This window comes from Gorilla gorilla, chromosome 11, assembly GCF_029281585.2.
Source record: "Gorilla gorilla gorilla isolate KB3781 chromosome 11, NHGRI_mGorGor1-v2.1_pri, whole genome shotgun sequence".
NCBI classification, from domain to species: Eukaryota; Metazoa; Chordata; class Mammalia; order Primates; family Hominidae; genus Gorilla; species Gorilla gorilla.
In genome coordinates this window covers 98066586-98083106 of record NC_073235.2, presented here as the reverse complement: position 1 = coordinate 98083106, position 16521 = coordinate 98066586, and the positions used below count along the sequence as shown (strand labels likewise).

The 16521-nt window shown below is 36.2% G+C and overlaps 1 protein-coding gene across 6 annotated transcripts in view; it reads right to left on the bottom strand.

Annotated features, from left to right (window-relative positions):
* Window positions 1–16521, bottom strand: part of SLC39A10 (solute carrier family 39 member 10) — a 160465-nt gene that overhangs the window by 41973 nt on the left and 101971 nt on the right. For all 6 annotated transcript variants that reach the window (XM_055379304.2, XM_019022503.4, XM_063695058.1 and 3 more), the window contains 2 exons: window positions 14766–15784; window positions 11925–12132 (listed from right to left, as the gene is read on the bottom strand). In XM_055379304.2, the coding sequence (XP_055235279.1) occupies window positions 11925–12132; window positions 14766–15773 (1216 nt within the window). In that variant the 5' untranslated portion in view covers window positions 15774–15784. The remainder of the gene's footprint in view (window positions 1–11924; window positions 12133–14765; window positions 15785–16521) is intronic.

The following is a 16521-nucleotide window of genomic DNA, read 5'->3' as shown; positions in this document are numbered from 1 at the left end:
CCAAAGGCACAGGCAAAAACAAAAAAAAAACAGACAAATTGGATTTCATAAACATTTTTAAAATTTGTGCATCAAAAGACAATTACAGATTAAGATGGCGGATAGGCGGCTGGAATAGCTTGCAGCTCCTGCTCGGACAGAGCAGCATGTGGGGAGACTCACATCCTGAACTTTTGCTCCAAGAACTACCACAGCAACATACCAAAAAGCTGAGAGAATTCACAGACCTTTGGAGGAACTGGATTGCCTCTGCAGGCTCCCCGAGACACCAAAAAAACTGTGAGTCCACTTGCTTTCTCAGTGGGGAGGCTGGTGATCTCGGGCAGTTCTCAGTCCTGCTCACTGGCTGCCTGGAAATAGACTCGGTGCTTCTCCGGGGGAATGGTGGGAGTGAGACCCACCTTTAGGACTGCAGGTTGTGTGGGAGTGTGGTGAGGCCTGTGACTGCCAGTTTTCCCCCACTTCCCTGGTGACCTGTGTGACTCAGCAGAGGCAGCCATAATCCCCCTGGGAACAAAACTCCATTGGCCTGGGAACCACATCCCCATCCCCCACAGCGGCCACAGGAAGCCCCACCCAAGGAGAGTCTGAGCTCAGCCATGCCTATCTCTACCCCAACCTGGTGGTCTTTCTCTACCTGCCCAGGTTGCCAAAGGCAAAGTGAGACAGCCAGGTGGGAGGGGGTCCCCAGAAAAACTCCAACTGGCTTGAGCACTGGGAGGAATGCGCACTGGGGTGGAGCCTCAGGAAGTTGCCTCCGTTTGCAGCTGGGAGAAGCCTGGCCCCTCTTCTTCCTGTGTGGAATCTGGGATGCCTACCTGCGAAGCGAGAAGCACTTTAGCAGGGACTCCGGCCCCGCGGAGAGTCTGTTTTCCCCATTTCTTTCTTTCACTCAGTAAAACCCTGCTTTGCTCACCCTTCAGACGCCATCTGCGAGCCTAAATCTTCATGACCGAGGAAGGACAAGAACCACATCTTTGGCTGAATTAAGGAAAAGTCCTGCAACAAAAGGACATAATCTCTTGGTAGCTCTATAGCCCCACCCATCGCCTGATCCTCCCTATACAACTGCAGCTGATGCACTCTTGAAAGCGCCACATCCTGGCTCGATGCCAACCAACACAAAACCAGAGCGCCAAACAAAACTACAATCAAGGGCCTTCAGAGTGTCCATTTCACTCTCCTGCTACCTCCTCAAGAACAGGTGCTGGTATCCACAGCTGACAGACCTGAAGGTGGATCACACCACAGGTCTCTCTGCAGACACTCCCTAGTACCAGCCTGGAGCCCAGTAGCTCTCTGCTGGATGGCTGAACCCAGAAGAACAAAAACAATCCTGTAGCTCGGGTCTCCCCTAAGGAAAGGGGGAGAACACCATATCAAGGGAGCACCCAGTGGGACAAAATAATCTGAACAGCAGACCTTGAGTTTTGACTTTAATACTCCACTGACAGCACTAGACAAATCATCAAGACAGAAAGTCAGCAAAGAAACAATGAACTTAAACTATACCCTAAAACAAATGAACGGAACAGATATTTACAGAACATTCTACCCAACAACTGCAGAATATACATTCTATTCATCAGCACATGGAGCACTCTCCAAGATAGACCATATGACAAGGCACAAACAAGTCTCAGTAAATTTAAGAAAATGAAAATTGTATCAAGTACTGTCTCAGACCACAATGGAATAAAACTGGAAATCAACTACAAAAGGAACACTTAAAGCCATACAAATATAAGGAAATTAAATAACCTGCTCCTGAATGGTCATTGTGTCAACAATGAAATCAAGAGGGAATTAAAAAATTATCTGAACTGAGCGATAATAGTGACACAACCTATCAAAACTTCTGGGATACAGCAAAAGCAGTGCTAAAAGTTTATAGCATTAAATGCCTATTACATCAAAAAGTCTGAAAGAGCACAAATAGACAATCCAAGGTCACACCTCACAGAACTGGAGAAGCAAGAACAATCCAAACCCAAACCCAGCAGAAGAAAAGAAATAACAAAGATCAGAGTAGAAATAAATAAAACTGAAACAAACAAACAACAATACAAAAGATAAATGAAACAAAAAGTTGGTTTTTTGAAAAGATAAATAAAATTGATAGACCATTAGTGAGATTAACTAAGAAGAGAGAAGATCCAAATAAGCTCAATTAGAAACCAAACAGGAGGTATTACTGCTGATGCCACAGAAATACAAAAGATTATTACTCAAGGCTACTATGAACACCTTTACACACATAAACCAGAAAACCTAGATGAGATGGATAAATTCCTGGAAATATACAACCACCCTAGATCAAACCAGGAAAATATAGAAACACACCAATAACAAGCAGCGAGATTGAAACTGCCAACAAAAAAAAGTCCAGGACCAGAAAGATTCACAGCTGAATTCTATCAGACATTCAAAGAATTGGTGCCAATCCTACAGACACTATTCCTCAGGATACAAAAGGAGGGAATCTTCCCTAAATCATTCTATGAAGCAAGTATCACCCTAATACCAAAACGAGGGAAGGACATAACAAAAAAAGAAAACTACACACCAATATCCTTGATGAACACAGATGCAAAAGTCCTTAACAAAATACTAGTGAACCAACTCCAACAGCATATCAAAACGGTAATCCACCATGATCAAGTGGGTTTCATACTAGTGATGCAGGAATGGTTTAACATCTGCAAGTCAATAAATGTGATACACCACATAAACAAAATTAAAAACAAAATCACACGATCATCTCGATAGATGCAGAAAAAGCATTTGACAAAATCCAGCATTCCTTTATGATTAAAACCCTCAGCAATTTTGCTGAGAAGGGACATACCTTAAGGTAATAAAAGCCATCTATGACAAACCCACAGCTAATATTATACTAAATGGGAAAAAGTTGAAAGCATTCCCTGAGAACCGGAACAAGACAAGGATGCCACTTTCACCACTTCTATTCAACATAGTACTGGAAGTCCTAGCCAGAGCAATCAGAGAAGGGAAAGAAATCAAGGGCACCCAAATTGGTAAAGAGGAAGTCAAACTGTCACTGTTTCCTGATATGATCGTGTACCTAGAAAACCCTAAAGACTCATCCAAAAAGCTCCCAGAACTAGTAAATGAATTCAGCAAAGTTTCAGGATACAAAATTAATCAGTAGCTCTGCTATACACCAACAGCAACCAAGCTGAGAATCAAATCAAGAACTCAACCCCCTTTACAATAGCTACAAATAAAATAACTTAGGAATATACCAAACCAAGTAGGTTAAAGACCTCTATAAGGAAAACTATAAAACAGTGCTGAAAGACATCATAGATGACACAAACAAGTGGAAACACGTCCCACGCTCATGGATAGGTAGAATCGATATTGTGAAATTGACCACACTGCCAAAAGCAATCTACAGATTCAATGCAATTTCCATCAAAATACCATCATCATTCTTCACAAAACTAGAAAAAAAAAAATCTTAAAATTCATATGGAACCAAAAAAGAGCCTACATGGCCAATGCAAGACTAAGCAAAAAGAACAAATCTGGAGGCATCACATTATCTGACTTCAAACTATGCTATAAGGCCATAGCCACCAAAACAGCATGGTACTGGTATAAAAATAGGCACACAGACCAATGGAACAGAATAGAGAAACCAGAAATAAAGCCAAATACAGCCAATAGATCTTCAACAAAGCCAACAAAAACATAAAGTGGGGAAAGGACACCCTATTCAACAAATGGTGCTGGGATAACTGGTAAGCCATATGTAGAAGAATGAAACTGGATCCTCAGCTCTCACCTTATAAAAAAATCAACTCAAGGTGGAGCAAAGACTTAAATCTAAGACTTGAAACCAGAACATTGGAAACACCCTTCTAGACATTGGCTTAGGCAAAGACTTCATGCCAAGAACCCAAAAGCAAATGCAATAAAAACCAAGATAAACAGATGGGACTTAATTTAACTAAAAAGCTTCTGCACAGCAAAAGAAAATAATCAGCAGAGTTAACAGAAAACCCACAGAGTGGGAGAAAATCTTCACAATCTATACATCCGACAAGGAACTAATATCCAGAATCTACAAAGAACTGAAACAAACCAGCAAGAGAAAAACAAACAATCCCATCTAAAAGTGGCTCAGGGCATGAATAGACAACTCTCAAAAGAAGATACACAAATGGCCAAGAAACATATGGAAAAATGATTAACAACACTAATTAGCAGGGAAATGCAAATCAAAACCACAATGTGACACCACCTCACTCCTGCAAGAATGGCCATAATCAAAAAAACAAAAAATAATAGATGTTGGCATAGATGTGGTGAAAAGGGAACACTTCTACACTGCTGGTGGGAATGTAAACTAGTACAACCACTATGGAAAAACAGTGTGGAGATTACTTAAAGAACTAAAAGTAGATCTACCATTTGATCCAGCAATCTCATGACTAGGTATCTACCCAGAGGAAAAAAAGTCATTATACAACTAAAATACTTGGACACACGTTTACAGCAGCCCAACTTGCAATTCCAAAAATATGGAACCAGCCCAAATGCCCATCAACCAACGAGTGGATAGAGAAAATGTGGTATATATATAGATACACATATATACCATGGAATACTACTCAGCCATAAAAAGAAATAAAACAATGGCATTTGCAGAAACCTGGATGGAATTGGAGACTATTATTCTAAGTGAAGTAACTCAGGAATTGAACACCAAACATCGTATGTTCTCACTCATAATTGGGAGCTAAGCTATGAGGATACAAAGGCATAAAAATGATACAATGAACTTCGGGGACTCAGCGGAAAGGGTGGGAGGAGGGTAAGGGATAAAACTACACATTGGGTACAGTATACACTGGTTGGGTGATGGGTGCACCAAAATCTCAGAAATCACCACTAAAGAACTTATTCATGTAATCAAACTCCACCTTTTCCCCAAAAAACCTATTGAAATAAAAATTTAAAAACAAAAAGACAATTATCAACAGAGTAAAAAGGCAGTATATAAAATGGGAGAAAATATTTGCAAATCATATATCTGATAAGGGAGATTAATATTCAGAATATAGAGAACTCCTAAAATTCAACAACAAAAAGAATAACCAGATTAAAAAATGGGCAAAGAACTGTAATAGGCATTTTCTGAAAGGAGATATACAAATTGCCAAAAAGCACATGAAAAGATGCTCAACAGCACTAATCTTTAGGAAAATTCAAATCAGAACTACAATGAGATACCACCTCACACCATTAGGATGACTACTATCAAAAAAACAAGTGTTGGCAAAGATGTGGAGAAACTGGGAGACTTGTGCACTCTTGGGGGTAACGTAAAATGGTACAGCCATTATGGAAAATAGTATGGCAGTTCCTCAAAAAGTTAAAAACAGAATTACCATATGATAGGGCAATTCCACTTCTGGGTATATAACCAAAAGAATTTAAAACAGGGTCTCAGAGAGAGAGAGAGAGAGATGCCCATGTTCACAGCAACATTATTCACATTAGCTAAACTGTGGAAGCAACCCAACTGTCCATGGACAGATAAATGCATAAGCAAAATGTGGTATATACATGTAATGTAATATTATTCAGCCTTAAAAAGGAAGGAATTTCTTTTCTTTTTTTTTTTTTAGAGAGTCTCACTCTGTTGCCCAGTCTGGAGTGCAGTGGTGTGATATTGGCTCACTGCAACCTCTGCCTCCCAGTTCAAACAATTCTCCTGCCTCAACGTCCCAAGTAGCTGGGATCACAGGCACCCGTCACCACATCCAGCTAATTTTTGTATTTTTAGTAGAAATGAGGTTTCACCATGTTGGTCAGGCTGGTCTCGAACTCCTGACCTCAGGTGATCCGCCCACCTCAGCCTCCCAAAGTGCTGGGATTATAGGCGTGAGCCACTGTGACCGGCCAGGAAGAAATTGCTGATGCTACAACATGGATGAACCTTGAGGACATAATGCTAAGTGAAATAAGCCAGTCACAAAAAGGCAAATAATGTATGGTTCTATTTATATGAGATGCTTAATCAAAATCATAAACATAAAGACAGTAGATTGATAGGTCCCAGGGTCTGGGGAGAGGGGGAAATAGGAGTTACTATTTAATGGGTATAGAGTTTTGGTTTTACAAGATGAAAAGACTTACGGAGGCAGATAGTATGGATGGTTGTGTAACATTATGAATGTATTTAATATCACCAAACTGTATACTTAAAAATGGTTAAAATGACAAATTTTGTTACTGTATTTCACCACAGTAAAATTGGAAAAAAATTTGTTAAAATGGCAAATTTTATGTTATATAATTTTACTACACTTTAAAAACATTTATATAGCTAAAAATAGCAAAGTTAAAACTAAACCCAAAGTCCTCTTTTTTTTTTGAGACAGGGTCTCACTTCGTTATCCAGGTTGGAGTAGGGTGGTGTGATCACAGCTCACTACAGCCTCAACCTCCCACACTAAGGTCATCCTCCTGCCTCCGCCTCCCAAGTAGTTGGGACCACAGGCATGCACCACCATGCCCAGCTAATTTTTTCAAAAATGTAAAAATTATTTATAGAGACATGGTCTCCTTATGTTGCCCAGGCTAGTCTCGAACTCCTGGCCTCAAGGGATGCTGTTGCCTCAGACTGTCAAAGTGCTGAGATTACAGGTGTGAGCCACTGCTCCTAGCCAGTCCTCTAATTTTTAATCCACTGTTTTCTCCACTAAATCATCACAGTCTTTTCAGAGAATCCTTGGCCAAATGATTTATTTATGACTCCTGTGTTTACCTCATAGAGGTGGATTCACAGAAAAGAAAATCTATAAAAATATAAAGTACAATTAAACATGAAAGTAGGAAGGATTACTAACTTTATTAATCCAAATGGCAGTCCTTCTAAATTTGAGCTAATTAGGATAGAGGCAGACAGGCAAAAGAATATCTCCACCTTGACAAAACAAACTTATAACTACATAAAATTATCAGAATATATTTATTTCAATGCCAACTAAAAATATACATAAGTAGTAAGGTTAATTATTTATTTTGCATGTAACACACATTGTCACTTACTCCTGCCAGTCCCAAATAAGGAGTAAAAAGCTAGATTTCCCTTTTCAGATAAATCAGAAAATTTCCAGATATTTTCTGTAGATTGCAACTATTTCTGGACAACTATTTCATCAGGAAAACAGTCCTACTACTATTCTCCTAAGTATACAACATTACAAACATGTCTTCTTATCCTGAATTATTAATTTTTTAAAAACTTCAGCTTTCTAAAAGCACTACAAATTCAAATGATAGTTCATTCTTCTAACAACTTGGAATCTTCCAAGGAATAATCCTTTTGACCTATGAGCAGAAATGGGAAGTTGTTTTGAACTTACTGTACTAAAATACTTTCCCATGTTATTTAAATACTTTATTTGTAGAATTTATAACATTTAAATTTAAGCTTACATAAACTCTATCCTAATTTCCTACATGTAGGAAAAAAAACCAATGGTGGTAATAAAATTGTTTTGATTTCTAACCAAATTGTTGTGCTTTTTAATCATAATTCATTTGGTATAAAGCAAAAACTAAACAAAAGGTATCTTTTAAAAACCTTATATAAAACAATATACAAACTATTAAATACCACTAATAAATGTTTTCTTTATATGTACCCAAGATACCATATGCAATAAAAAAGCACCAAATGTCTGAAACAAGCTTCACTTATTCTGCAAATTGGGTTGCTTAAAATGCTAAAGGTCTTCAAGCTTAGTTATTCACTGACTCCCTTTCTCATTATCTAGAGAGAAAATGCATTCTTTTAAAAAGAAGCGCTCATCTGTGGAAACTTTCTAATTAACTTGGTTCAAAGCATGTGCAAGATGGCAGTTTTCTACACTGCTTCAGCATTTTAATTGACAGAAAATGCTTAGCAGCGTATTCACATCCCCCCTTGGTAATTAAGCTAGGGTCAACTCTATGACTAAATGAGCCAATCTTGTGAAACAAACGATTTCTACCATACACAGTATATAGCATATTAGGTTTACAGCAGTCTTTGAACAAAGTTAATGAGGTAGTAGCTGTGCCACTATGGGAGATTTATATAGAACAAGTTAACCTTTCTTAATGGTGCAGTAGTCATTAAAACTAATTACTAGCAGGGCATTATCTCTAACAATTATTAACATCTATCAGCACATAATTAATTCAAGCTGCATTTCTGACAATGCTAATAACCACCTGCAAACAACTAATCAATATTCACTATTAGTAACATATTTGTTTTCAAAGCAAGTACAATTTCCTCTAAGGCTTTTCAGATTGAATAAGCTGTAACTTTCAGTATTGCTATAGTCAAGCATCTGTCAACAGCTTCATTACAATATATTGATTATGGCAATATTACAATACAGACAACTCTCATTAAAAGTCATAATCCACAGGTAACATAACAACAAAGAACAAGAATCTTTTCAGAAGCCTTCAAAATAAGAAAAAAAGCTATTAGTTTTAACTTTAGATCAATCTTGTCAGTCTCCATTTTTCTCTGTAAGGAACAAATAAATCTATTTTATTTTTAATTAAGTTTAATCTCAGACCTAGCTTCCCCTTTCTCCTGCCACAGTGAGAATTTACAGGCACCTGAGAGGGACTAGGCCCCTCAGGGCGCTTATTCATCCACCAAGATCAATAAGCATGAAGTCAAGAAAGAGGACAAATTTATCTATTCGAAGATCAGAATTCAAATCTAGTTCAAAGCCCCACTTTCTCTGCTTTTACTCATCTTACCAGAGAGCCCCACTTGTTTACCAAGAAGACCATTCTTAGATTTTGTTTTAAACCACCAACTTATCTATACTTAAAACAATACTTGCAAATCTGTCAAAATACTACTAAAAATAATTCTATAAAACTCGCCTCATTTCTCTGCCACTTATATTCTAGCAAAGCACTCTCCAAAACCTTTTCAGGAGGAAACAGTAGAACAGGAAGTATAAGAATTACAGCACAGTGGTTAAGATTATATGTTGTAGAAGGAGAATACTATAGTTCATAGCATGGCTCTGCTACCTGGCAGCAGTTTGTGTGACCTTGGGCAAGCTACCTGACTTATTCTCTAAGCCTCCTTTTCCTCACCAAATGAAAGTAAACAGAAGTGCCTGTATAGTGGGTTTAATAAATTAAAAGAAATATCCTTGTAAAAATGTTTAGTACAGCACATGGTAAAGTCCCAATAAACATAGGTTTTTGTTTTGTTTTGTTTTGAGACGGAGTCTCACTCTGTCGCCAGGCTGGAGTGCAGTGGCGTGATCTCGGCTCACTGCAACCTCTGCCTCTCAGGTTCAAGCAATTCTCCTGCCTCGGCCTCCCGAGTAGCTGGGACTACAGGCCGCACCACCATATCCAGCTAATTTTTTGTATTTTAGTAGAGAGCATAGGTTATTATAATTTATTTATCTAGTCTAAATTTATTTTCCTATTGCAAAGATATTAACCAGAAATAGAAATGTAGGTGCCTAGAAGACTTTACTTTTTATGTAATAATATTTCCTTTTACTTGTATCTCTATCTCAAATAAAATTCTTATACATTGGAATGGGATGTCTACCTTATTCCTATGCTATGAAATGTTTAAAAATTCTGTCCTCTCAATCCTTTATTATGCCAGAATTCAGTTTTAAGTCCATATTCATATATATCATTTTGCTCATTTTAATTACTATCCTCTAAAGCCACTCTGTCTTCGGCATTTCATCCAGAACTGTGTTCACAGTAATTCCGTCATAGTTTTTCATTACTTCATGGTAAAAAAGTTCATGAAAATCCAACTAATTTTGAGAACATTCATTATCAAAGTATACCAGGCTGACTGATACATTCACATAATGATCTTCAAAGATACATTTCAACAAGTATCTTTCCTGGATTATAACTGAACGCTTATAGACTAATATTAAGCAATTGTATTCATTCAATCAACATAAGAGCTTAAAAGGTTTAGTCACTGTATTAAAGCAACTAAAGTCCAACAAAAACAGATTAATTCAATTATTAAGATCCCCCAAGATCTGTACTATGAGGGAGACATCTAGAGATGTCAAGGAAGGGAACATAATTTAGCCTAGGATGGTCACTAAGTTTACCCAGAAGGGCCAATACTTGATCTGAATCTTTGAAGAATCGTAGTCGTCAGTCAGGCACGGGGGTTTAGAAAGTGAAGAGGGAGAAAGGGATGGGAGAAAAATGGCACAATCTATTATCAGTAGTTTATTATGGTTAGAACTGAGAAAAGAGGAGAGAAATGAATGATGAGGGTTAAGAATGTCAAGGCAGGCAGGGAGGATCATATTAGGGAAAGCATTGTGGGCCAAGTAAAGGGCTCTGAACAATATAGCATGATGCAGTTTCCTAAAATGTATGAGAAAAAAATATAACTAGCACATCACATCAAATCCATGTTCCAGAGATATAAAAAATATATATTAGTGATAAAATACAAAGTATTAAATAGTGTAAAGATATATGGGAAAAATCACAAAGGTGATACCAGAACTAACTTAATTTGGAAGACAATGTCATAGGGATTAGATACTCAGAGGTTTCATCAGACAAACCTTAGGGTTTGTGGGCTCTGTCAGTTTCCTTATCTTGTTTTTAAAAACAAGGATCATAATATCTCCCTCACAGGATTACTGCCAAAATTTAGTGAAAAAAAATGCATTTAAAACAACACATAAGATAGCAAAATGCTTACAGGACTGAATCCCAGTACTACCACTTATTAGCTCTGAGATATCAGAAAAGTTACTGGGAAGAGTAACATTACCTATCTCATAAAAGTGTTGTGAGGAGTAAATGAAGTCTCAGCTTAGAACAGTGTCTGCAATATGTGTTTAAGTAAATAAGATTTAAAAAGTATGTATTAACAAAATGTTAGCTATCACTATAAAGAAAAAATTCTGTGTCAGAATCTCTTTGCATTTTAGAAAGATAAATCTAGTTTAAGTGCTAAGAATGTCTTGCAAGGGGACAAGAACACAGGCAGGGAAGGTTATGAAGTTATTTCAACAATCCAATAACCAAGAAAATCCAGAATTGTTACGACAGAGTGGATGAAGTTAGAAGATACTGAAGAGATAGCTTTAACTGGACTTCATACCTGATTATAGAATGGGAAAAAAAGGAAAAGAAAAAAAAGAGAAAAAGAAAGTCAAAGAGTTCTAGATTTTATCAAAAGAATGAAATTAATGATATTTGGGATCCATTAAGGGGTACAAATTTTGTGTGGAGTATAAGTTTTGAAATATTAAGTGGGAGGTACCTGTGAACACCAAGGTGGAGCCAAGTGGGTACGATGAAAAAAGAGCCTAAGAGAAATTTAAAAATAGTTTTGGTTTTACCCTAGTTGAAGCTCTCTAGAAATACCCATAATAAAGTTCACATGCCAAGTTTGTTAGGCATTTCCCAGACATTCCTGGAGTTTACACACAGTAGCTTCCCTTTTTATGTCTTTAAAATTTTAATCATCTTTGCTTTTCAACAGAGGCACCCTGATAAATGTTAAGTAATTAGAAGAACAAATAACTTTATTTAGGGGGTCCCATTATTTATATTTGCTCATCAAAAATAATCAACTTATCACAAATCTATATTTCATTTTTAATCTAGTTCTCCGTCCATAGCAAAATATCCCTTTGTAATATACCAGAAGAGATAAATAAAACACATTGTGCCCCCGTCTTCCCCCAGTTTCTTTTAAATATGCATATCTAAACCTGATTAAAATATATTTAAAGTCTGACAACAAAAGAAAGCCAATAATTTAGGATTATTTTCTAATTCAACTATAGTTTAATAAGTAAGTACAGGTACTATTGTAAGGAGAAAAAACTTAAAATCTCTCTTACCTGATGCCCCTATATTTGCCTCATCTTCAGGAACCAGGTTTTTATCCTTATTTATATCTTCAACTAAAAGTTTGTCAAAATGCTCAATACAAAGTCTGCTGTCGATTTGATATAACAATGCAGGGCAAAGGTATGTAAATAAATCAGTTGAGATGGGAGAGTTGGCACCATGACCATAGTATTTTAATAACTGAGTGACGTTCAAACACTGCAAGGAAAGTGATAAAACAAATTAAATAAGAGTGTCTTTAAGGAGATTATGCAAAAAAATAAATTACTGCCTAATAAATACTCTAAATATTACTTGCAAATAATCTGTAATACATAGATATCTATTACAAATAAAACTTCTTAATAAGAATTTGTAATAGGGATACACTCAACTATATTACCCAAAACTTTTCATGGACTTTAATAATTTTTCTACTCCAATACATGAAAGATAATGACTTTCTGTCATGGATAAGGATGACTCACAACTATATCCCCAAGACTCTCGTAGGATGATGAGAAAAATCATTTCCCTATCAAATTGCAATCATCGGTGACTCAAGATCCTTATCTGTGAAACAGATTAAATAGATTTAGAGTACTTTAATGGCTTATATTAAAATATACCATAATAGAGACATTTTCATTGCCAAATGCACTCTAAAAGCATACTGTTTTGGAAAATTCTAGCCCAAAGTCGGTTGATAGGAACAAAACTGGAAGATAAAAATAAAGGCAGCTTCATCCACTGGTACTTTAAAAACAAACAAAAAAAAAGTAAGCTTAAAACTGATTAAAGAGGAGAAAGAAAAAATAATAAAAAACAAAACAACGCAGAAAACAAATAGCAAACAAGTTTGGATCCATGATATGGTTAAAAACAAGTATCTAATATTACAGCCAAAGAGATTGGCACTGTCCCTTTGTCACATATATCTGCTCTGGTTGCATGCTTGTTTATTGACTTGCTACCTCACTATATGGCTTTATCTATGGCACCAAAAAAAACCCATCAAAAACTAAAATCAAAACCTATAAACACAGAAAAATGATTCTTCTTAGTTTTTTTTTATTTTTTATTTTTTTCTATTTAGCACCACTTAATTGCTTTTGATCTTCTTAGGTCTTAATTACCATAAGGTACTACTCTATTAAAGTACTGAACATTTCAGAATCATGAGATTCCCAGTATACATCAGACCTATCAGAATAGCATTAACAAGTCTAATAATGCAAACCTCACGGATGTGATACAAAGAGGAAATGAACAATAAAATCTTGTAATTATCAACAAAATATTCCAGGATATTATCCTAAGTCATAATAATTAATGCACTGTAATCCCAGCACTTTGGGAAGTTAAGGCTGGAGAACTACTTGAGGCCAGGAGTTAGAGACCAGTCTGGGCAATACAGTAAGACCCCATCTTTACAAAAAATAAATTTTTGAAAATAATAAAATGAATGCATACTTAAAAATCATACTAAGATCTTAATATATGTTATTTTAAAATCAGTGTTTATAACTGCTGAAAACCAAATAGCTGATGATTTATCAAGGGAAGAAACACAAAGATCTTTACCTAGACATAAAACATATCTCAATGACAGTGACAGAAAAGGATGTGGTCATTTTCCACAGTTGATGGTACTCCTTTCTATACATATGAACAACAAACTCAACAAGTTTTTCTAAACTTTAATAAGAATGCTAAAAATAGAATAAACAAGGAATCAACATCCCTTTAATGAAACTAAAATGAATGTGCTTAAGGTGAATAGTTAAAAAGAAAACCAAGGAGTCAACCAAATGTGTAAGTACCCAAGAGTATGAAAATTTTAAAGGAAAACAGGACATCCCATTACTATTAGTTTCTTATTATTATACCTTTTTATATTCATCCTAAGTCTGTGAAAGGCCTGAGAAAAAAACAATTATCATGAGTAAGTAGGCCTTATCATAAAGTGACACAGAGAAAACAAGCTAGCCATATGTGCAAAATACCTGACTTTGGAGCTACATCAATGACTTGGAACCACTCAATAGTTAATTCAATAAATTAACAATTTATGAACTAGAAACTGTTCTAGTTACTTCCCAAGAGGACAAGTTGAACAACAATTAAAAAATTTTAATTTTCAAATACCTAGAACATGGCTAACAATAATAACAGTAAGAGACTAGCTTGGAGGGTCAAATAATTCATAAGGAATACATTTTCTAACAACATTAAAACACTTAGTCTTCAGATATGTACTACAAAAAAAAAATTCTTAAAAATACGTTTGGATTTGAGGAAACCAAATTTGAGAATATAAGAAACAAACAAATACAAGTGAAATTCAGATTTTAAAAATCTTTTTTCTTTCTTTTTTTGAGATGGAGACTCACTTTGTCGCCCAGGCTGGAGTGCAGTGGCATAATCTCGGCTCACTGCAACCTCTGCCTCCCGGGTTCAAGTGATTCTCCACCTCAGTCTCCCGAGTAGCTGGGGCTACAGGCGCCCGCCACCATGCCCTGCTAATTTTTTGTATTTTTAGTAGAGACGGGGTTTCACCATGTTAGCCAGGATGGTCTCAATCTCCTGACCTCATGATCCACCCACCTCGGCCTCCCAAAGTGCTGGGATTACAGGTGTGAGCCACCGCGCCCGGCCACTTAAAAATCTTTACACTGATTTTGATTCCTTAATGTATTCTGTTCATGAACATTACCTGATGTTTCATAGGTAAACATATGGAAATAAGTTTAAATATGATTAATACTCCACTGTTACTTATCCTGTTTTTAAAATGCACCACAATTATGTGAGAATTACGAAGCAGCTATCGGACATCTTTTTATACTTACTTCATGATGATGGTCATCTTCATTAAGATCTTTTCTCAAAGAAATTATTGCATTATTTTTAACATGTGGTGCTTCTCTCTTTCTAGTATGTCGCAGTTCACCTTCATTATCAGGATCAAGATCTTGGTGTCCACGACCAGGATCATGACCATTACGTTCTGGAAGATGTACATGAGAATGACCTGGGTTATGTACACGATCAGGTTTGTGGACCCGATTATGCTCATACTGTTCACCCTGATCATGGTTAGGGGGAAAACCTGGTGTAATAACCTCAGAATTTTCATTACTTTTCCTCCCTTTTTTCTTCCTCTTTCCTTTCGGTAGTTTAACATCAGATTGTTCCTGGGTTTTATTGGTCTCTGTTGAAGGTTCATTGCTAGGCTCCCCACGCTCACTGGGAGTAATGGAATCATTATGAAAATGGTGAGTGTTGTTATGATCAAGATGATGATGCAAACGATGGTGATGACGTAGGCGGTGATTATGGTCATGCATATGTTTATCATCAGATTTTACAGACACTTCAATTGTCTCTTTCTCTGGATCACATTTATGGTTTCTTTTTGTGGATACACTGGTCACAGTTTGATTTTCTGAATTTAAATGATTATGGGAATGCTGGTGGTTATGTGAGTGAAAATGCTTTCCCTCTTGAACTGCCAAAATATCTAAATGAGAAACATGATCGTGGCCAAGATCCTCATGATTAATCTCAACTACTTTTCTCTCTCCAAGGCCCAAGTTTGTTAAAAGTTTCTCCAAACCAAAAAAGGATAATCTTCCATTTTCACCATAACGCTCAAAAAGTTTTTCAATATAGTATTTTTTTTCATTTTCAGCAGCTTGCTTTGAAAATTTGCTTGGCTCCAATTCTGTCATTCCACGATGCTGTCTGTGAAGCGCTTCAGGGCCATGGTCATGTTCTTCATGGCAATGGTTGCAATGATGAAAAATAAATGTCAGCAAACAAATGAGGCAAAATTTTGTGTGCATATGTACCTTCATTTCTATTTTTCCTAAAGAGATTTAAAGAGAGAGACAAGTATTAGTTTCTACCTAGACACATTCAAAACAATCTAATTCTCTGGAAGTTGCCAATCCACTAAAAAAAGTTTTACTCCATTTCCTTCATGATAAAATATGTTAAGAACCAGAGAAAAGTGAAACTGTCATTGTTCACAAATGGTAGAATTAATTATGCAGCATGCCTTAAAGAATCTTTAAGAATAAGTTAGTTTAGTACAGTTACTGAATATAAGGACAGTAATAAATTATATTCCTATATATCAGCAATAATTAGAAAATAAAACTCAAAAATAGTAACATTTACAACAGTAGCAAATAGCTAGGAATGTATCTAACCAAAGACATACAAGAACTTTACATAGAAAAGAGAGAAATTATTGAGAGAAATATTATTGACAGAAAATTACTGAGAGAAATAAAAGACCTAAATAAATGGATGGCTATATCATGTTATGACTGGATAAGCTATGTATCCAATACAACCCCAGTCAAAATCTCAGAATTTTGTGAAAACTGATTAGCTGTTTTTAATATTGATGTGGAAATAGAAAGGGCCAAGAAAGGCTAAGATGTGTTCCTTGAGGAACAAAATTGAAGCATTTACTCTATGAATTATCAAAGATGCTGTGGTATTTGGTGCAATAACAAACAGACTAAAGGACAGAAGACAAAAGCTAAAAACCGGAAAGGATGGTCTTTTCCTTGGTGCTTGGTCAATTAGGTTTCC